At 38.9% G+C, this 22,860-nt stretch overlaps 1 protein-coding gene across 2 annotated transcripts in view; it reads left to right on the forward strand.

Moving 5' to 3' along the window:
- MED13L (mediator complex subunit 13L) overlaps window positions 1-22,860 on the forward strand; it is a 144,342-nt gene that overhangs the window by 44,680 nt on the left and 76,802 nt on the right. For both annotated transcript variants that reach the window (XM_075213842.1, XM_075213848.1), the window contains exons 3-7: window positions 17,766-17,850; window positions 18,612-18,695; window positions 19,999-20,144; window positions 20,370-20,564; window positions 21,409-21,597. In XM_075213842.1, the coding sequence (XP_075069943.1) occupies window positions 17,766-17,850; window positions 18,612-18,695; window positions 19,999-20,144; window positions 20,370-20,564; window positions 21,409-21,597 (699 nt within the window). The remainder of the gene's footprint in view (window positions 1-17,765; window positions 17,851-18,611; window positions 18,696-19,998; window positions 20,145-20,369; window positions 20,565-21,408; window positions 21,598-22,860) is intronic.

Consider the following 22,860-nt stretch of genomic DNA (forward strand, 5'->3'; position numbering starts at 1 on the left):
AAGAGTGGAGTGCCAGGGTTGGAGTTTAGATTGACAGAGATGAAGTGGGGCGGCTGGGTCAGCAGTATCAAGGGCATTGGAAAGTTAAGAGTTGTAAAGAGAGACTACAGCTTTGAGGCAGCTCTAAGGCAGGACAGGTAAGAAATGGGAGCGAGGAGGAGGGGGAAGACAGAATTGGAGATGCTACAAAGATGGGCAATTTACTGTAGCTGTAGCATTAGGTGATCCAGCAGGGATGTTGAAAGCCCCAAGAATAATAGTAGTGGAAAGGTCAGACTTAGACCACTAGTCCCAGTTCGCCAATGCGAACCACTGTGCCACCATGCTGCTCAGGGTGTTATGATTTATATAATTTTTTGTTTGTGTGAAACCAAGTTTGAAATGAGCATGATTTATTTTAATTCATGCGATGGAAAAAAGGCCTGCTCGCTGAACTGAAACGTTTGGGCATTTTTGCTGCACTTTGTGTGCTACATGTGTCTATGAAATAAGATCAGCTTGTTTAGTTCCTCACTGAATTCCACCATATCGCTATTTCATTAACTAACAAAAACATGGTATATATGCCATAATGTGTCAAAACCCGACAAACCCACCCCCCTACCCCTATCGCTGGCTGGCTGCCTGGGTCTGTGTCTCTCTCTATGGCTGCCCGACTGCCTCTGCGTCTCTATCTCTGGCTGCCCGACTGCCTCTGCTTCTCTCTCTGTGTGTCTCTCTGAGTTAGGCTGTAGCCCTGTCTCTGTCTAAACATAGACAGAGATTGCTATGGTTACAAAATATATTTAAATGATTCCCACATGCAGACAAGTGTTGCTTTTTTTTTTCTTCTTATAATAAATTCATGCAATAAGTAATGTCTGTAACATTTCATAGACTTTGGCACTACAGCTGATGGTTATAACTCACCCTGAATTCCAATGTGGTACTGCTGTTTAGGTCAATACTCTTCTGTAAGGCTGTTTCATTGTTTGCATAATTGTTAGTGTTAAAGAATAATCATATAGACGCTAGTAAGAAAGGATAAAAACCAGTAGTAGTACAAGCACATAAATAACCATCACCTGTGATAAATGTCATTACATTGTCAACTGTTCTCCTGAGCTGGCTATAGAACAATCATAGTGGATTATGACCAGGCAATTTTACTCGGTCAGTGAAAAATGGCAAGGAAACACTTCCATTTATCTCCTGCCAGACAACTACTGTGAAAATCATCACTACTCTATTGGCAATAAGTCCACAAGTATGCAGATCTTATAATTTATAGTACAGTTAATGTTAGTGATTGACATGTCATGTTTCTTTTACCAATAAACTGTCGGGTTTTGTCATATGTTAAAAGAAGACTTTATACTTGCCACAAGTTAGTCACTAACTGCATTTATGACAGTTTGGTGCCGCACATGAAGGACCAATTGCACATAGCTAGTTGTTCACATACAGCTGAATGATTTTGGGTGAATAGGACAGGGCCACACACAACAATGGTAGTACAGTTTGTTTTAAAAAGAATAAAAATTGTGACCATTATCATTCTTTTCCACTATAGGATCCGAACACCATAGTCACTTCTGCTCTTAGAATGACAATAAGTGTGTTCACACTATTTGTTTTCGTTCATTTTTTTTACCATCATACTACGTGAAATACATAGGAAATTACACCTTATGGACTGTAGTATACGGCAATTTGTTTTTTTTTTTTTTTTTTTGTACGTTCATTTATGAGATCCATTCAGTTACTTTTGAAGAGACCTGAATACTGCTGAAGGGCTGGTACCCTGCTCTGCAGAACAAATGGTGGGGGAATTAAGTCAAATATAGTTAATAAGTAGAAAAACCCTTTAAAGGGTTAATATTTTATACAATTTATTTTAAAAGTGATACACTTTTTATAACTTGTAATTGTATTTATATATTTTCTTCAAATACACACCTACTATTACACTTTGCTTAGGTATTGTATATACAGATCCAGATCTGTATACTGTGAGTGTTATTTGAAGCTACGGAACAATATCATTTGTATGACCATTAATATTTTTAGTTCATGGTACTTCTCCTTAATTGGATTTGTCGTGTTCCAGCCCTCATATTTAGTAACCTTTTTATTTCTTGTTTTTTGATTTGTGCTCTAGATTTTTGTTTAGTTTGTTTTGTGCCTTTCTCTGTAGATATTTTTTTCTGTCGTATTTATCATAAAAAGTGTCCTAAATACCTAGAAAACTTAGGACTTGATGACCTGAGATAACAGAGTAACTAAGGCTAGGTACATGCTACAGGTTTCTCAGCCAATTATCGGGTGAAATGCCAGAGAAACGTCCGTTTGGCCCGATATTGCATTAGTGTGTATACTTACACAACGAATGAGAGTCGTTCCAAAGTACCAATTGTTTTTTCATTTGATTGCTTGTTCTGTTTAAAAATCTCATTCCAACTGCCTTCCGCTCTTGCAGTGTGTGTGCACTCGCACGATTGTCGGCCAAGAGACCGAATAGGAACCTGTCAGTGTGTCTATGTTAAATGTAGAGAGTGCTGTAGGTAGAATAATTCATCTGTCCGTTCTGAGGCTGAATATTTCTATTCAGAATCACAGAAGCTAACGAAATTTATAATGAAATTCTGGAGAAGTCAAGTTTATTTCGTATGCTATAGTCAGTGATAGGAATTACTTACTTCGCTGCTCTTTGACCAGATGAAAAGCACGACCAGAAGGTAAAGTGTGTACACATGAAACAGCAGACGGATTGTTATCTGCAACAATTTTACTGAAGTTCCACACTGGTCGGAAAAATCTGTAGTGTGTACCTAGACTAAATTGGGTATTGCTACATCCCACTATACAGTACATGATCTGTAAATGGGACAGCTACATAACAGTGCCTTGAAAAAAAATTCAGACATTACTTTTTGTCACAATTCAAGAATCTCGTGGCTTAAAAGATAATATACATGGTCATTATTCTCTATCATAGCCACAGACTTCTGCAAGCCCGTTTATCGGCACAGTCGGCCTTTCGCTAGTGTCTTGATAAGTGCTGCTCTTGTCCGGCAACACAGAGTTTCAAGGGATGATTAATGCCTTTCATGGGCTCTAGAAGGTCTTGTACGGTTCACATTTGCGTGTCTCTAATCCCATCTCTGACTTATTTTTGAATGTTTATTTTATTCTACCGTGATGTACAAACCCACAGACAAAGGTCCATTTATATTTACAAAAATATTGCCCACCGCTAAAACACTAATTTCTTACGACGTTGAATGCAATGAACACATTGGGCCTGATTCATTAAGGAAAGTAAGGCAAAAAAATAATAATTGCAAAACTATGTTACAATGCAGGTGGCGCATATTAGATTATTAATTTGCACATAAGATAAACACTGGCTGTTCTTTCATGTAGCACACAAATTCTCGATAGCTTTATTTGTACACTGAAATTCAAAGTTGATCTAGGACATGCATTACCCCAAATATAAATCTGTCCTCACATTTTAAATTTGCCTCCCCCTCCAATTAATCATGGTTTTGCTAAGGTGCAAAGTTACTCAGTTTCTTTGGCTTTACTTCCCTTAATTGATCAGGCCCATTGTGTGGTTCATGCGTCAATTTTGAGCTTACAATTACACAGGATATAAATACTTTTTAATACATTTAAGTCTTTCAAATTTAGTAATTTGTGGAAATGTTTCAGAATATTTATTTTGCTTTGATGTTTTCAACACTTTAGGTTTTAGTACTAATTTACAATTTCAAATTCAGAGTCTGTGGCAACAAAATGTGTTGCAGGTAAAATAATGTTTTTAAATGTAATATGTGACTTTAACCACACTGAAGCACATCTAAATTCTGCAGTTTCATCTGATGGTTCCTGTGCCACGCTCTTTATGGTATCCATTCACAGTATTGGGAATTGCATGTGTAGTGTGTAAGGTACATAACTGAAGGGCAGACAAAATATGACACACTCCATGCAGGTGAAATGACTTGTGCAACCATACTTTCTTCCCATGAGACCACAAGCAGCTGTGAAATCTCTTTTCTGTTGCTGCTTTTGCAGATGTGCATTTGTGGTTAGTAAATACTAGAAAATAGGTTACTTAGAGATTCTACATCAGCAGCGTAAGTCAGCATAGGTAACTTTTTTTTTAGAGGGGGATCACATATGTGGTACTTTGTGTTTTGAGCAGTTTTCTAAATCAAACTTGAATAGTGAACTCAGTACAACCACACCAGACGCACCTGCAGCTTAGAGGATAAATACCAAAAGTGAAACAATGCATTGAATGAATTAAAAAAAAAAAGTGTGGTTATTACTTGTTTTGTGTGCTCTGTTCCCATATCACAGATCTCCAAGCACTTGCCAAACTGAATGGCTTATCCAATACCTCTCAGAATTTTCCAGTCACAATACTGGTCATGGTTCATGTAATATTTTGCTGTTATTTTATTGTTAAAAAGTTGCATTAGCTGCATGCTGTTTTTGTCATTAAATTGTCTTCTTAAAAGCTAGTGGCTTCTTGATAGGGAGACTGCGCACTGTGTGTGTAATTTAGGTCATCTTTCACTTTTTCTTTTTTAATCATAAAATGTTGCTGATTGAAATAGAAAATATTCTTTTTAGATTTGTTTTTGGTTTTTTTCTCTTTAATGAATAGTGTGTGAGCTGCAAAGCGGTTTCTCTGCTGAGTTCAAGTGAAATCTCACCCCCCCTCGTCAGAAGTAAGGGAGAAGTGGCAGTAGGGCCATATCTAATGAACTGCAGCATAACCCCTTGAATTTCATAAATATACGATTTGTACAAGTCATTCATCACATAAGGGAGAACAGTTGACCAGGCCATTTATCAGACATAGGAGTAGCTTTAAAATACTGAAGAAAAACCATGCAAAATACCTGATCTGTATCTTTTAATAGAGCTCTCTTTGTGAATATGCATCATTAAGGACGTTGGTATGGTAAAATGTCCCATTAAATGACACTCTGATTGCTGGCAGCTGGTGAGATGTGTTGCAGCACATTGCCTTATTGTGGCTCCCAGAAGGAGCACTGTGCCTGCCAGTGACCTCCAGAATACTAAACTGCTCCCTCTGTAGCAGGCAGACTTCCCCGAGACTTCTATATTCTCTCCAGCCTTCATGTTCTTGCGCTTTTCTTTTCTTTCCATTATTTTACCTTTCCTTTTCATTTGTTCTTTGTCCAGTGTGTAATTGTTCATCTTTTTAGTAGAACGTCTTTTACCCTGTTGCTCTCTCTTGTAGGCTTTGCGTTAATAAAATCTTTTATATGCTGTCACTTTCCTTTTTTGTCCCCCTTTTCCCCCCAAGCTGACTTGCTTCTGCTGTGTTTTGCATAATTTTCTACCAAAAACTTCAATACATTTTTTGAAAATTACAGCCATTTTACATTCATTGAAGTAATGCAACGTTTTTTTATTATACAGTGACTGTAAAATAGATCCACCTTTCTTGGCCTTTTTCAGGCTTTATATTCTCACATTTTGGGTTCAAAACGGATATCTTTGAGAATTATTACAACCAATCAGCACAAAACATTACAAATAAAGAGCGTTTATAACGTAATTTTGATATGTGATAGAAGCACCATTAGCTGGTGTTGCATCTCTGATCCTTGGGAACGTCTTTATATACTTTAAACATCTGGGTACAGCATTTTTTCCATATCCTTCTTTGCATGCTTGTCAAGACCCATCAGGTAGCGTTGGTGAACATCAATTATTCCAAAGGTTCTCAATGTGATTGACATCTGGGCTTTTATTGAGCTACGCCAGGACAAATTTATTTTTTAATTATATATTTATTTTTTAAATTAAAGCCCCTAAACTGTTTAATTTGTTAGAAAAAAAATCCCACAGATTGTTAATGGAATCCTTCAAGGCAGATTTCTTATTAATTTAATATTTTAAATATTTCTTTACTGGACTGTTCATGTCAGTGGGAACATTGATTACAATCAGCCCCTTGTGGTGGCTTCACTAACATGCTTTTTTTACATGCATGCTTAAGTTTGGAGGATGACTTGTTCTAGATAAATTATCATCATCGTCATTTATTTATATAGCACCAGCAAATTCCGTGGCGCTTTACAATTGGGAACAGACAGTAATAAAACCAATTCTGGGTAATACAACATACATACGTAGAGGTAAGAAGGCCCTGCTCGCAAGCTTACAATCTATGGGACAAAGGGAGTTTGATACACAAGGGCATGTGCTACATCATTTTGCTTGTTGGTCCAGCTAGAATGCAAAGGTAAAAAGTATTTAGTGGGCATTATGATCAGTCACACAGCAATATTGGTCAGAGGGTTGTTGTCTTGTGTTAGCTATGTAGAGGGTGTTAATAGGGAGATTAAGATGGTGGTTGAGAAATATCATAAGCTTGTTTGAAGACTAGAGAAAAGTCTTGTGGTGCGAGGGCGGGAATTTTACAAAGTGAGTACAGCCCCGAAAAAAGTCCTGTAGCCGGGAATGGGAGGATGTGATGAGACTGGAAGAGAGACGCAGATCTTGTGCAGGTGTGAGTTGGGAGATATAGAGACAAGTGAGGAAATGTTTGTCTGTGCAATTTTGTTGATGGTCTTGTATGTTAGTAGAAGAATTTTAGATTGGATTCCTTGCAGGCAACCAATGTAGAGACTGACAGTTGCTCAGCAGATGTAAAACGATTTGCAAGGAAAATCAATCTAGCCGCTGCGTGCAAAATATATTGTAGGAGTATGATTTTGGGAAGACCAGTAGTGAGGGAATTACAATAGTTGATGCGAGAGATGATGAGTGCATGAATTCAGGTCTTTGCAGTGTCTTGTATGAGATATGTGCGTATTCTAGAAATGTTGTTTTTTAGATGTTTGTAACATGATTTAGATATAGAGTCTATGTGGGGAACAAAGGATCGTTGTGAGTCAAGGATCACACCAAGGCAGCGAGCTTGTGGGGTGGGATTTATGGTCATGTTATCAGCAGAAATAGAAATGTCAGGCAGGAAGCTTCTGTTTTTGGGTGGATAGAAAGATACCAGTAGAGAGAGAGAGAGAGAGAAATTACTGATTTTAGTTAGAGGTGGAATTAGCACAGGGGACAGGAACCTACCAATTTGTGAGGGTATGGGATCAAGAGGACTGGAGGTAGAGTAGGAAGATAAGAAGAGTAGAAACTTCATCTTCATTTGTGGGATTAAATGAAAAGAGTGTCAGAGGGTGCTACAATGGAATTGTGCTGAATTGCTTGTCGATGGAGATGATACCATTTCAAGTCTGATCTTCTCTATTTTGTCCTTGAAATAGGAAGCAAGATCCTGGGCACTGATGGTAGTCTGAGGGTTTGGGGTAGGAGGGTTTAGAAGATATTTAAATGTGTTAAAAATGGCATTTGGGGTTAGAAGCCTGAGCATAGATCAGAGATTGGAAGTATGTTTGCTTCTTTTTCAATGTCCAGAGCATTTTGATAATAGTGGTAGATAGCAGTATATGTGATGAATTCATTAGAGGTACAAGATTTACACCAGTAATGTTCTGCATTACCGGAAAGTTTTTGTAGATTTCGTGTTACTTTAGTGTGCCACGGTTAACAACGAAGTCTGAAGAATCGCCAGAGCCACTTGATCAAGGCCAGTTGTTAGGGCAAAACCCTATTTTCACCAAACCCTATCAGAGGAGGAAAATGTAGAAATTGTGGAGAGAAGGTATTGAAGAGGGTTGGAAAACTGTTGAAAATCAATACAGTTAATATTCCTGCGGGTACGAGACGGCTTGGAAGAGTTTGACATCGTGGAGGGTAAAGAACTGGGGTTGAGCGAGTAGCTAATAACTAAGGATGAGCGGGCTCGAATTCCGCTAATCCGAGCCCACCCGAATAGTGCGGATCCGACGGGATCCGAGCACTGTTCGGGTACTTCCGCCCAGCAAAAAGATCAGAAACGAGGCTATGACATCCAAGTCTCGCGTCGGATCTCGCGAGACTCGGATGTCATAAATTCTCAGCTTGCGGCCGCCATCTTCTTTTCGCCTGACATCAGGGAAGAGGGAGGTTGTAGGGTAGTGGTGCTCCTGCGTGATTAGTCCAGTGGTGCTTTATGCTTGTGTCCAGTGCTCTGACCTTGCTGAGTCCAGTGGTGCTTTATGCTTGTGTCCAGTGCTCTGTCCTAGTGGTGCTCCTGCGTGATTAGTCCAGTGGTGCTTTTGTCCTGTGCTCTGTCCTGCTGAGTCCAGTGGTGCTTTAGTCCTGTGCTTTGTTGAGCTAAGTCCATAGTAATTTTATAATTTTTAAAAAATCCTAAAAAAAAAAGTTAAAAATAATTAAAAAAAAAAAATATTAAAAAATAATTTAAAAAGTATAAAAAAATTCTAGAGCAATATATTATTGCAGTCCTGAAATATTAGTACTGCAATACCTACGTTCACTGTTCTTGCAGTCCAGAATTATTAGTACTGCTAAATTTACCTACGTTCACTGTTCTTGCAGTACTGCAATCTATATTACTACGTTCAATGTTTCTGCAGTCCCAAAAAATAGGTACTGCAATCTATATTACTACGTTCAATGTTTCTGCAGTCCTCCAAAAATTTGGAGGTAAAAGTAGGGAAAGATCAAGACCCACTTCCTCCTAATGCTGAAGCTGCTGCCACTAGTCATGACATAGACGATGAAATGCCATCAACGTCATCTGCCAAGGGCGATGCCCAATCTCCTAGTAGAGGGCATGCAAATTCCAAAAAGCCAAAGTTCACTACAATTAGTAAAAAAAGAAAATTCAAATCATCTGAGGAGAAACGTAAACTTGCCAATATGCCATTTACGACACGGAGTGGCAAGGAACGGCTTAGGCCCTGGCCCGTGTTCATGACTAGTGGTTCAGCTTCACCCAAGGATCTAAGCCCTCCTCCTCCGCCCCCCCTCTAAAAAATTTAAGAGACTTAAGCTGCCATCAACAACACAGCAAACAACTCTGCCTCCTAAAGAGATGGCATCACAAATTCCCAAGGCGAGACCAAGGGTGTTGGTGGTTGCGAAGCCTGACCTTCCCATCACTGTACGGGAAGAGGTGGCTCCTACCACCATTTGCAGCATGCCCTCTGCATATGCTGGAAGGATCACCCACAGTCCAGTTACAGATTTGGCTAATGAAGGTGTGAATGTTGTACACCGGGAGGAGGATATTGATGTAGCTGGCGCTGAGGAGGAACTTGACGAGGAGGATGCTGATGTGGTTATCTTAAATGAGGCACCAGGGGCGGGTAACAGTTGTTGTCCATGGGATGAAAAAGCCCATCGTCATGCCTGGTCAGAAGACCAAAAAATCCACTTCTTCGGTCTGGAGTTATTTTTATCCCAATCCGGAAAACAAATGTATGGCCATATGTAGCCTATGTAAAGATTAAATAAGCAGGGGTAAGGATCTTGGCCACCTAGGGACATCCTCCCTTATACGTCACCTGAAGAACCTTCATAATTCAGTGTTTAGTTCAGGACCTGTGGCTAGGACCGTCAGCAGTCCAGGGACACCTAAATCCCTTGGTCCTGTTGGATACACACCACCAACACCCTCCTCGTCAACTTCCTCCACGATCTCCATCAGATATAGTCCTGCAGGCCATGTCACCAGCCAGACAGAGTCCTCTTCAATCCGGGATTCATCCGAGGAATCCTGCAGCGGTATGCCTACTACTGCTGTTGCTGCTGGTAGTCGGTCATCTTTCCAGAGGGGAAGTCGCAAGAACGCTACGTCTTTCACCAAACAGTTGACCGTCCAACAGTCATTTGCCATGAGCACAAAGTACGACAGTAGTCACCCTATTGCAAAGCGGATAACTGCGGCTGTAACAGCTATATTGGTGTTAGACGTGCGTCCGGTGTCCGCCATCAGTGGAGTGGGATTTAGACGGAGGTATTGTGTCCCCGGTACCAAATCCCGTCGAGATTCAACTTCAATAGGCAGTCCAGAAATATTAGTATCAGATATTAAACTACGTTCACTGTTCCTGCTACATCAAAAAAGCATGAACCTGCCCTGCCATCAACTAAAACAAGAGGTAGTGACGCGCTTGAACTCCACCCTCTATATGCTGCAGAGGATGCAGGAGCAGCAAAAGCCCACTCAAGCCTACACAGCCACCTACGATGGGCCACGTGTTTGTGCCGCTCACTTGTATCGCTTAGCTTAGACATCCAGCTACCTCGGTGCAACCTTTTGGACTAAAAACAATATTGTGAGGTGTGAGGTGTTCAGAATAGACTGGAAATTAATGGAAATGAATGTTATTGAGGTTAATAATAGTGTAGGAGTGAAAGAAAAAAAAACAAAATATGGATTTTAGCACTTTTTATGCTTTTTTTTTTTTTTTTTTAAAAAAAAAATCAGAACCCAAAATCAGAACCAAAACCTTTCCTGAGGTGTTTTGGCAAAACAAATCAGAACCCAAAACCTCAAGCTAATCAGAACCCAAAACCCAAAACACCAAAAGTGGCCGGTGCACACCCTTACTAATAACGTGACGATCCGAGAGGGTGAAAGGAGTGTTAAGGAAATCAGAAACAGAGCATAATCTAGAGAAAACAAGATCAAGACAGTGGCCATCCTGATGAGTAGTGGATTCAGTCCACTGGGAGAGATCAAGTGAGTAGGTTAGAAAGAGTAGTTTGTAAGCAGCATTGGAACGTGGATTAGCAATAGGGATGTTGAAATCACTCATGATGGTGGGGATGTCGGAAGATAAGTGAGGAAGCCATGCAAAGAAGTGTTCAGGAAATTGTTGGTGTGGTCCAGGGGGGTGATAGGATTTTAAATCCATTATCTATGCCTGTTGCTGTCATCTAACAGTATGTACTTCAAAAGATGTAAACGTGAGTGATGGGACATTTAGTAGAACTGTGAACGTGCACTGTGGGGAGAGAAATAGTCCAACCCCACCTCCTTGTCTGCTTCCAGGTCTGGGAGTGTGGGTGAAATGGAGATCACCATGTGAAAGGGCTGCAGGTAAAGAAGTGTGTGATTGCGTGAGCCATGTTTCAGTTATTGCCATAAGGTTGAGGTTGTTTAAGAGGAAGAGGTCGTGTATGGAAGTAAGTTTGTTGCAAGCAGCGTGCATTCCAAAGGGCACATTTTAAAGGCCTTTGGAAGAGAGGGGAGACAGGTGATGCATTTGAGGTTTGCCGGAGGGTGTGGGTTGTGGTGTGAGGGGGGCCTGGATTAGGTAATATAAAACCAGCTAATAGAAGCAGGGAGGAAGAAAGATGAGTGTAAGATGTGTGTCCTTTTAGTTTCTGGCAACAGGGTGAGGCTGTTTAAAATTATTGAATTTAAATGGGAAAAGAGTTCATGAGTGTTCTCTAGAGGTAAGTAGTAATGAAGGGGCAATGTGTACTAAGGGGTGTATTGCAGTATGGGTGAAGGATGATTTAGTACTAAAGATAATGCCATGAAAGGCGAGTAAGAAAAATAATTTGGCAAAAATTGTGATTATGAGTAAAATAGCAAAAATTGAGGGAATTAAGAGAATTGCCTAGTTGCAATCTCTTGTGCTATCAGAGAAGTAGTACAGAGTGAGGCTGTAGTAGATGTAGTTTATTCCTAGATGTCTGGATAGTATGGATTAATGATGTGATGAGCCGTGTGGGGGAGTGGGTGGAAGTGTTGAATGGAGAGCAATGAGGCACAGGTGATGTAGGAGCTGAGTTCTTGCTGAGTCATGAGATAGGAGAGTGGTTCAAACTCTGTTTAATTTTTTCATACTTGTGATGGCAGACAAAGCCATTAGAAATAAAAATAAAATAAATTACAGTCGATGGTCTTTACATCTCTTGATTATGAGCTTCACACTGATCCACTGTGTTTTGCAAACGTTTTTGAAATATCATATCCTTCCGCTCACTGTTTTTTTCAATAATGTTTTCTCAGATTTGCGTTAAATTATATTTGATTGTCACGAGGAAGCTCGAAAATACACTAGACCAGTGGATTCCAAACTTTTTCAGTTCAAGGCACCCTTAGGGTCTCAAATTTTTTCAAGGCACCCCTAAGCCAAAATAATTACCAAGTAGTCCCCCACCTTGCTTACCCCTGGCCGAGGCACCCCTGTGAGATCTCCAAGGCACCCCAGGGAGCCTAGGTGCACAGTTTGGGAACCACTGCACTAGACAACTGTTTGACCACTGCCAGACGGGTGTATTGACTTTGAAATAACTGGAAACAGTTTCACTTGTACACTATTGGACTCCCAATTTCCAATGAATTAATATGTTTGATAGTTGATTGTAGTGATAGATAGATAGATATATATAGATAGATAGATAGATATATATATATATATATATATATATATATATATATATATATATATATAGATACACATACATACACACACACACACACACACACACACGTTAACCCATGCATGATACTCATGCATTCTAGTCAAATCAAGCTACATAAGGTGTTTAAAAGGTTCTTGTCATGCATTTGGGGCTAGGCCACGCCTCCTCAGGGGAAGAGCGTTACTTCCCGACGGAAAGCGCCCTTTCTTAACGTGGTTTTGTCCACATGTCACCACCTCATCATTCTTCTCCATCACCTCATCCTTCATCTTCATCGCCACATCCTTAATCTCCATCGTCTTACTGTTCTAAAACCTCTCGATACACAACGTTTCTGCTAAACACCTTATCGCTGTGCTCAATCAGTCTTCCTTGAAGGGCAGTATTCATAACCTGCACTTTCACATCACTGCTTCTCCGTACTCGTGAAAATGCGACATACAATTGTCCATGACCAAACACAGGCTCTGGTAAATAAATACCCACACGGTCAAGAGTTTGAGCCCTCAACTGGTAAATTTAGCCTTTACTACCCCTCCCACGGGGGGAAGGGGGGATGATGGAAGTTAACTGACTTCACTATTATAATTTTTTTGTCAAATAATGTCAGTATACCAAATTTCAGGTCAATTGGATGAGCCCTTTCTGAGAAAATAGTTTTTTCCACACACACACTAACACACGCCACTAGGCATATATATATATATATATATATATATATATATATATATATATACACACACTATACTATTCTCATGAACAAATTCATTTACTTTTACCGTTAACTTGCTGAATGAAGTACGAAGTTCGGGAGCAGGGCATTTTGTACTGGAAGGAGGCTCGTTGGGTCTGTACACATTTAGTAGAATCCGAGTTGTGCTATTTTTTGGACACAATCAAACCCATGATCCCAGCACTTTCCCAGCGCTAGCCATATACCTTTTCTGAATGCAACAAATGCATAGCAGAAATAGGAATAATTTCTACCTCTAGTATTCTATTCACACCTACTTTGATATAAATGCATAACAGCAATGGGTGCACAAAGAAAGCCTAGTGGAAATAACCAATAAATAGGCCTACACGCTGCCATAAATGTGTACAGTTATATGTACAGTGCTACAGAATGTGTGCACATATTACATACATTATAATATAAGTGATAACATCTAAGCAGCTAATACCACTAACACATTTATTTTAAAATGTCATACCTTTAAAACAACATATAATCTAACAAATTATGGTAACATTTGAGTTGGCTAAACCAGGCAAAGATCATGCATTCTGAGTACAGGAAGAAAGTATTGGATTGAATGATTCTGAATTGCACGAAGGTCATGGTGGTGTTCCTGACACTGCAAAAAGGAATGACCAAGCTTTGCTTGTATCCTCATCATAAGCCTTATTTTCCCTTTTCCATGTTTCCTTTTCTACCCTTTCTTTCCTTCTTTCTGTGCGATCAGTCTTTTATTCTTTTGCCTCTCTGCCTTTCTCTCTCCCTGTACTTCCCTCCCCCTTGCATCTGTGAGTGATGATGCCAGGCACAGATCCAAGTCCCCCATTAGCAGCTCCCTGCTCTGTTGTGGAGGTAACATGTGCTGCAGCAGTTTCTCACCAATTGGTTGGAGAGACACACATAAAACATAGCAGTGCTGGGAATGGAGCACTGCCACCCAATTTAACTGGTTCACTACTACCAGCAGAGCAAGGATGACATGTTATAGATCTGATAATATGTGTTTGCCTATCCCATTTTTTGGGGGGTATGTGTGTATATGTATATATAATAAATAAATAAACAAAAAAATAAATAAATATATATATATATATATATATATATATATATATATATATATATATATATATATATCTATATCACACACACACACACACACACACACACACACACACACACACACACACACACACACACACACACTCTTTAATGTCCACATGCGTTGTGTATTATGTCAAGAAGCACAGACAGTATTTTTCTCATAGGAAGCAATGATTCCTGGTGTGCTAGTGTCTCTTCCATCTTCTGAAAGAAAATGCTTCACAAGCAGATTAAAAACGCCCTTGTATTTATTCTTATGCTAACCTCAAATGACAGTTATTGATTTATCTAGCCTTTCTTTTTGTACTTTGAACCTAAAGGCTATGAGTGCCAAACCTTCATATATAAAACATAATTATTATTAAGTACTATGGAGAAAGAGAAAATTGTTTGAAATTATAAAGTTGGAAAAATATACGTCTGACCTAAGAGGGTTACTTAATTTGTACAATGATGATTGTTGAAGAACTAATGATATAGGAGCTAGAAAATACTCGTGGCTAACTGCCTCCCTGGGAGATTAAGCAGACATCACCTTATTACTGTTCCTAACTTCTAGGAACCGTTTCTGTAGACTTATATCTGTATCTCTTTTCTGGCTTATTTGAAAATGACAAGTACAATTCTTGTTTTGACAGTGCCCCTGGAATTTTTTCCACCCCTCTTCTAGATGCATTGTGACGTTAAGGACTCAAACACATGGCTGTTGAGAAACAGTGACTGTTAAAAGTGTAGACAAACCCTTGTACTATAGTCTTCAGTTTTAACGGCGCTTGATGTAGTTCTGAAAGTCTCCCTGCAGCATAGTGTAACTGATGTATGACTGGATCATATAGCTAACTAATCTCTTTTTTTCCTTTGCAATCTGGCTGGACCGAAATTCAGTATGTAGACTTAAACTCCATGTATCTGACTCCCATTGTCTCATAGATTGTAAGCTTGCAAGTAGGACCTTCTCATCTCTTTGTCCGTATTAACCAGTATTTATTACTGGGTTTGTCCCCAGTTGTAAAGCGTTGCGGAATTTGATGGCACTATATAAATAAATGTTGATGATGATGATGATGTACTTAATGAGCACCTACAGAGAAAAAGTGTACTACACTGAGCATTAACACTGCAGATAATGTTTGAAATTGAGGCCATGCAAACCGTTATCAGAAAATGTGTCTGTGCTGGTCCATTCTCTTTAACTCAGATAGTCGAAAAAAGTAACGAAAAAGTAAAAGGGGGCAATACAATTCAGGGTCCCACAGTTGAATAGCTCTCCTATCTTTAGATGCAAATGAAAGATGCGTAAAGTAACTTGGGCTGAATTTAATTCACCCCCTTAGTGTGTATGCTATATACAGTTTGAATACAATTTGAGACCATCGGTGACAGATTTATGTTCTACACTTTTTAGTCCAAATCATGGAACCTTTGTGTTCCACTACAAGGTGTGATGTGTGTGGATGTGTGTGTGTGTGTAATTTGAGACACCAAAGTTTACTTGCTACTTTGAAAATAAATTGTTAGAAATTTTGACATTCCTACCTATCTCTTAATAAAGTTAGAGATGCAAAAAATAGCTGTGCACAAATACTTGTTCCAGGCTATTTCCAGGAAGAAGGAGCCTTATATGACACATAGTGACTCACTGCAGCATATGTTAACACCTCAAATTCTCTGGGATTGGTCTTTTCTCCTCTCCCCCCCCCCCCCCCCTTTCCTTTATGTATTCATTAGCTGCTCCTTTCTTGTTGCCTTATGCAGTTTGTTTTTGCGTTCTCTGCCCTACATATATCTCAGGGGTGCCATCTCTTCTGTTTTCTTCTCTCTTCATCATTTAACATGTTTCTTTATCTTTCTTACTGTGCCGCTTGCAATTTTGGTTGCTGTTTTACTACTATTATGAAGCCTGACCCTTTTGCTTTGCCCAGTATACACATGACTAAATGACTGCAGACTTGTGACTGTGTATTGAAGCAAAGATTGGTAGTAGATCTCAGTTACTGGTTGCATGGCAGTTGTCACAGAAAATCAACATAAATTCACTCACACTTAAAGGACAACTATGTCTATAAAACAAAAACTTTATTTTATATCTAGGTTATATCTAGGTATTTATTTAGACATTTCCTAACTGAAAAATTTTATGCATTGCTGCAAATTTAAACAGTGATTATCTTTATTTATGTTATATTTACTGATGTCAATATCTGCATTTATGGCACATTTTCCTAAACCTATAATTATAGTATGTATCTATCATTGCTTAAACAATTATCCTGCTAGGTTTGGAGTAATATTATTCTGTTTACATTGGGAAACTGATTGCTGGCTTGTTACATTTGGTCAGACCACATTAATACTTGTAAAATGCAGTTGTCTCAGGGATATTACATTCGTATGATAACCTTTTCTGTCTGCTTAATATGCATTAAACTACAATGCAATGTGAATGCTCCAATATTGTAGCTATATTGGCATTCAACATGTGCAGGGACTATGAATGGGCAAAAGCGATTATTGGAGTTATCAAAGAATTCCGAATGATAACAGCATATTACTACCTGTTTTAAATGACCACTAAACCCCAGAATTGAAATTTTCAGATATAAACCATGATATAAAATGCAGTTCTAACCTGATTTTCTTAATTTGCAAAAATAAAAGTATTACCTTCCCCAGTCCAGAACAGTCATCTGCTTTGCCTCCCACATGTTTAGGACAGTTTAGACCTGATACAAATCAGAAAGCTAATTCTGCTAGCAATTGATTTACTGTAACATCACTGTACCTGACCTGTGTGTGATTGAACCAGCCCACACTGTGCCCTTCTGCATTGCAACTTGTCTACTCTCCTTGAATTTTTGGGAGACTCCTGAATTTTGGGTAGTTACATGAACTAAGTAATTTTTGCCCCGCGACATGATTGCAGCATTTTGTGGCCAAAACGTAGCAATTCACGCCCCAACCTGCCAGCCCACTTGCCACTTGGAGATTTTTTTAAAGTTGGCAAGTATGGTGCATGGTAAGTCTGTAAACTCCTCATTAGTTAGAGAAACATTTGCTGTGGAAGAATATGTATAAGAAACAAACATGGCCACCAAGCTCTAAGTACAAACGCTCCAGTTATTTTATATATTAGTCATAAAGAGGAAGTCAAGCTATTTGATGTAACTGTATAACACTTTGCTGCAAGTATTGCGAACACTCCAGTGTAGATGTAAACAATGACATGTAAAAGAAAGATGAACTTTTAGGAGGAATTTAAACAAGGCAAGTCATTAAAATTCAATATATCAATTTGACCCCTCCTCCCCTCCTCCCCTTCTCCTTTTTTTTCCCTCTGTCTACCCCTTCACTGATATATAAAATAGTGAACTAGAGTTATGTTTTCCAGGCAGAAAACAGAATAGGGCACCAAAGCTCACTTTTTTTATTATACTGAAATGTTTTGTGATGGAACTGTAAAACTGTTTGCTGCATGCATTAAACCTGTTTTAAATGTTGCATATTTTTCACATATCTGCAATGCAGTGATGTGGAGCTTTAATTTGTCCTCATTTCTTCCTCTAAACTTTTATTTTCTGTCTTCTGTTTGCAGTGCAGGAAGAGGGGCTATGGGAAAATGGCCTATCATACGAGTGTCGGACACTACTCTTCAAGGCCATTCATAACCTCTTGGAAAGGTAAGAATAGCTGCGTGTGAGCCGAGAATCAAATGGAGCCTAGCAGATTAGAAATATGTAATTGTTCATGTTAATTATACATAATACGATAGGAGTTACAGATTACCATCAAGTGATTGACTTTATACTTTAACTGTAGCACATTTGGTTACAACATGCCTGGCAATTACTTAATCGTGCTGTGGTACAATCACCACAGTAATGCTCTTAGGATTCATTCATAACTTTGTAGATTCTCTTTCATTTCATTCATTTTGAGAATAACATGAAAATGTAGATGCTATAGAGCTGTTCCCGCCTTTTGCATCTGTAAATGAACACGTTGCACAAACAAGGAAAAAAAGTATAGTGCACCACAATGTAAGTTATGAATGTAGGAAGTCACATTTGCTACATAATAGACACAAGTGTCAGATTTCATGTCTTTAGTGAGCATAGCTTAAGCTTGCCACTCATGCTCCAGTGTCTCCAGAGAATTCTGGCAATTGCACAGATTGGAGGATACGTTGGGAAGTTGGATGCCGTCAACCTGTGCCTATGGTCCTCGCCCAACCACAATAAAATAAAATAGCATTCCATGGGAGTACTCTATGCTGCAGGGAAGCTTTGGCACGTGGTAATGAATGTGCTTCAAGCATGTTAAAGTGCATAAAAACTATAAGGTTGTGTATATGCTCACCTTAGAAAAGAGCTCTATTGTCTTTCTCATTTCAAATGAGTTCTATGCCGTAAATGAACAGAACATTTATTTTCCATTCTAGATGTTTGCTGGATAAAAGTTTTGTGCGAATTGGAAAATGGTTTGTGAAGCCCTGTGAGAGGGAGGAAAAATCTATGTCAAAAAGGTAACTTGTCCTTAGATTACACTTCCGCATGAATTCCTATGTAGTAGAGAATTCTGTATAACTCTGTGTGTATGGTAAATGCTGTTGTCTTGTGTGTGTGACTTCTTGATAAAAGTGGATACAAAAGTAAATTGAGGCATGGCAAATAAAAAAGCGCTAGTCAGCTGCTGCAATTTTATTTTTTAATAGAGAACATGTGGGTTAAAAATATGATAATGATGTGTTAGAAGATAAAGGTTAATGTTCCATCAAGGGCAGTGTTTGATCTTTCATGCATTAAAAGTATGTCGATGAGACAGGTAAATTTATAAGGTACTTAACAGAGAATATATAATGTTCTGTTGTGCTTGTAAATGTGTTTTATTTCTGGTATGTGTGTTGCTAGTAGTGTGCAATGCAGAGTTTTGTGTAGCTTCATCAATTTCCATTGAGCTGTGCAGAGCCCTCTCCCGTCTATCATCTGATTGGTCTAGAAATAGGAATATGTTCTCATTGTGTCTGTGTCCGTGCGCATGTGTTATGTTGTCTTCCTCTGTCTTGTAATTATGCACAGGCTGATATGGAGACATTAGCTGTTGCTATGGCAACATGGTTTAAGTCTACAAGTTCCTAGCATGATGTCATTAGGACAGATTCCCCCCTCCCATCTATCTCCCTGCATGCAGAGAGTGACTCTGATTATTCCAGCCAATCTAACCCCCAGCTACAGTATGTCTTCTCACATGCCCTTGCTGGAATAGCCAGATCTCCCTGGGGCTACATAAAGCATGTTTAAGAACTTACATAGACCAGCTCAATTTTCTTATTAAGTTAGTTGAAGCTGTAAATAATTTGAAGATATCATTGCATTAAAATAGTGTATTTCCAGTAAAACGTGCCTCTTGCAAAATAAAGAAAACAGGTGTCTTACAATGTGTTCTCCTATCTGAAGTTGAAGCTGTACAAATGTATTATTGCTGGTTAACAAACAACTTATTTTTCTATTCATTATTAATAATTCTACCCATGTCAACAATTAGCCATTATTTTTGGACATTGCTTTATACAGAGTTGTATAGTTTCCTCATGGGAGACTTCTCCTTTCATATTCCAGTGTACTGCTGTATATCTATGTGGAGGAGTGTAGCATTATTTCTCCAGGACAGCGGTCTCCTCTCCTGTCCATTTATTTCTTCATCCTCTTCAGATGATTCTACTAGGGATGCTTGGAGCATAAACATTAGAAGAAGTCTGAAGTGAGAACAGGTGCTTAGCAATAGTGACCGGGTATCTCGGTAATGGTGTCCCTTGTCTTTGTCCACAGCGAGAACCTCTCCTGCGCCTTTACCTTTTTTCTCCATGGAGAAAGCAGTGTTTGCACAAGTGTGGAAATTGCCCAGCACCAGCCAGTGTATCTCATCAACCAGCAACATCTCCACCTGGCTCAGACCTCCCACACACCATGCCAAGGTATGCATCACAGCACACACATTATACCATTATTGATTGTATAATGTACACAAGAAGCACATATAAAGTAAAATGTCTTCATTGATGAAATGGTTTGTATTTTCCATACATCATCATTGGTTAATATTGAACTTGGCTATTTATGCTTGTGTAAACACACACAGTATAAAATACCTGTCGTTATTTCAGTCATTGTCACTAAATATCTTGCTTTCTGTTCACCAGTAATTCTGAGCCCATACGGGTTGAGTGGCACACTTACTGGCCATGCCTACAAAACTTCTGACCCCACCACCCGTAAGTTACTAGAGGAATGGCGTCCCTTCTACCCTACTGTGCTGTCTGCTAGGAAGGAAGCACGGGAAGATCAGGAAATGCTTTATGACGATGATTTTCCTGCAGCAGTGGAAGTAATCGTGGGTAAGGAGCTTTGTCTGAGGCCAGAGGTTCAGTGATATCAGATAGTAAAGTTTTGTGAAGAAACAAACTCACTGGATGATCATAGGTTGAAGGGCGTATCTACAAAGTGAGCAGCTGATTGATATAGCCTGTTGATAGCAACCAGACAAATGGGTAGCATTAAAAAGAAACATAGTTTGATGCTCTTCTTCAGTTCAGACCATGGGCAAACGTGTTTTTTTTTTTGTTTGTTTTTTTTTTTTTTGCTTTTTTTTAAATAAAACAATTTGCCTGGAGTTTATTTGAAAAAGGCTTGGATACTGGTGAAACCGTTATTTTAGGCTCTTTCTAAAAACCGCCATATGTGATTTCACTTTTTTAGAAATTATGGTGGTTAATACTATTCATTCTCTAGGGCACCCACAGTTACTTTACAGTCGCAGCTGGCTATTTAGTGCTAAAGGTATTGGAAAGCCTTCAGATAGTTGTCAAACGGAAGAGTGAAGTGATGAAGGCTACCCATTGAGTAAGGTGCAGTAGCCGACCCACCAGTTTCCACCAGCAATCCAGTAACCATTGACAACAAACGTTACAAGGTCTCTTTAGTCCTCCAGAGTTCACAGGGCTCAGAAAATTGCATTGTACTACAGTTAGAAAATAACAAACTGCTTCCAAGGAGTTTGGATAGTTCAGAAATTTAGATACAATGTGTCTGTACACAGGTTAGTTAGTTCTTTCATGCACTTGGAAGATTGGTGTTAAAGACAAGTAGCATATAACTATTGCCTCAGGAAATTTTGTATTTGTTTCAGCACCATTTTTTTTTTTTATTATTATTTTTTTTTAATTTTATTTTTTTACTCAGGTGGTGTTCGAATGGTGTACCCTTCAGCTTTTGTTCTCATAGCTCATAGTGACTTGCCTGTTCCACCCAACACGGCGAACACTGGGCAGAGTAACACAAGTGGACAGCAGAACACAGCTGTTACAAAAGACCCCAGCCCATGCAGGATGCCGCTAACACCACCCACTTCACCAGATCAGGCTGCTCCTGGTAAATTTACAGATTGCAGTTATATTTTATGAGCTGTTTTACAGAATTTACTGTTCCCACAATGGGAAATGCTGAATGCTGTGGGCAGTACTTGGGAGTCAAATTTGATAAATTCTGGTATACAGAGATGTTTGGCAAAAAATGGTATGGTGTTCATAGAGAGAAGTCTAATTTAATTTGCACTATTAGAATGCTGCAGAATATATTTCCTTATTCAAATTATATATGGATACCACTAGTATTATCCAGGAAATGTCAACAACAAATTTAGAACACACATTAAAAAAGACAAATTTTCAAGTACCCATATATATGACCATATATATGGGTAGATTTTATGTACTACCGAATAAGGACGCACAGTTTTAGGACCCGCAGCAGATTCATTTACTCCTCTTGCTTATAGCATCTGACCAGTCAAGAAGTAATCACACTTGGTAATCCTCAGTGGGAAGTGATTTTTCCTTTGCACTCACTATTACTTCAGCATATCCAGTTCAGAATGAACTATACAATTGAGTATTTTAAAATGGCCAAGAGTGGGATTCATCACTTGAAAACTAGAAGGTTTTTTTTTAAATCGCCTTTTTTGTTAGTTTTTATTGTCTTTATACCTTGTCATGGCTGGATGGCTTTCTTCATGACCAAACCAATTTATATGTTTTGTGAATGTGCTCATTTCACATAGAGTGACTTTATCCACATTCTACACAACTGAATTTACTAGTGTTTTGACATGATAATCTCTCCATTATGTAGTCATGGTGTAATAAGTGTATTATTATTGTATGAGCATTACACAAGGAGAAGTAGGAAAACATTATTTCCATTATTTTTTGCATAGTTACTTAATTAGTTCAGCCCCATATATTTTCCCCCCAAATGTAATCGGCAAGTTCTCCTGACTATAGGGTAGCAGATGTAAGTACTTTTGTGCAGTGTATGTGTGTGCACAAAATGTTACTGTGGAAGTGGGATACTCTGTAGGGTGGGGTGTACTGACCCTCATTCTATGAGACATGCACATATTTTTGCTGAATGTGTTTTTGTTGCATGCAATGACTGACATGCCTAGGCAGAAGGGGGCTTTGGGAAGAAAGGATTTTAACCATTCCTTTTCTATTTATTTCATTGTTTACTTTATTTAATCATGAAATTCCCACCCACTTTTTGCTTTAGGGGGGCTTTTTTTTTTGGAGTGAGTGGAGGTGCCCCTTGGCTTTTCCTGCACACTTAACACTTTTCGATCTAGTGTTATAAAGG

This window comes from Mixophyes fleayi, chromosome 1 (genome assembly GCF_038048845.1).
Source record: "Mixophyes fleayi isolate aMixFle1 chromosome 1, aMixFle1.hap1, whole genome shotgun sequence".
NCBI classification, from domain to species: Eukaryota; Metazoa; Chordata; class Amphibia; order Anura; family Limnodynastidae; genus Mixophyes; species Mixophyes fleayi.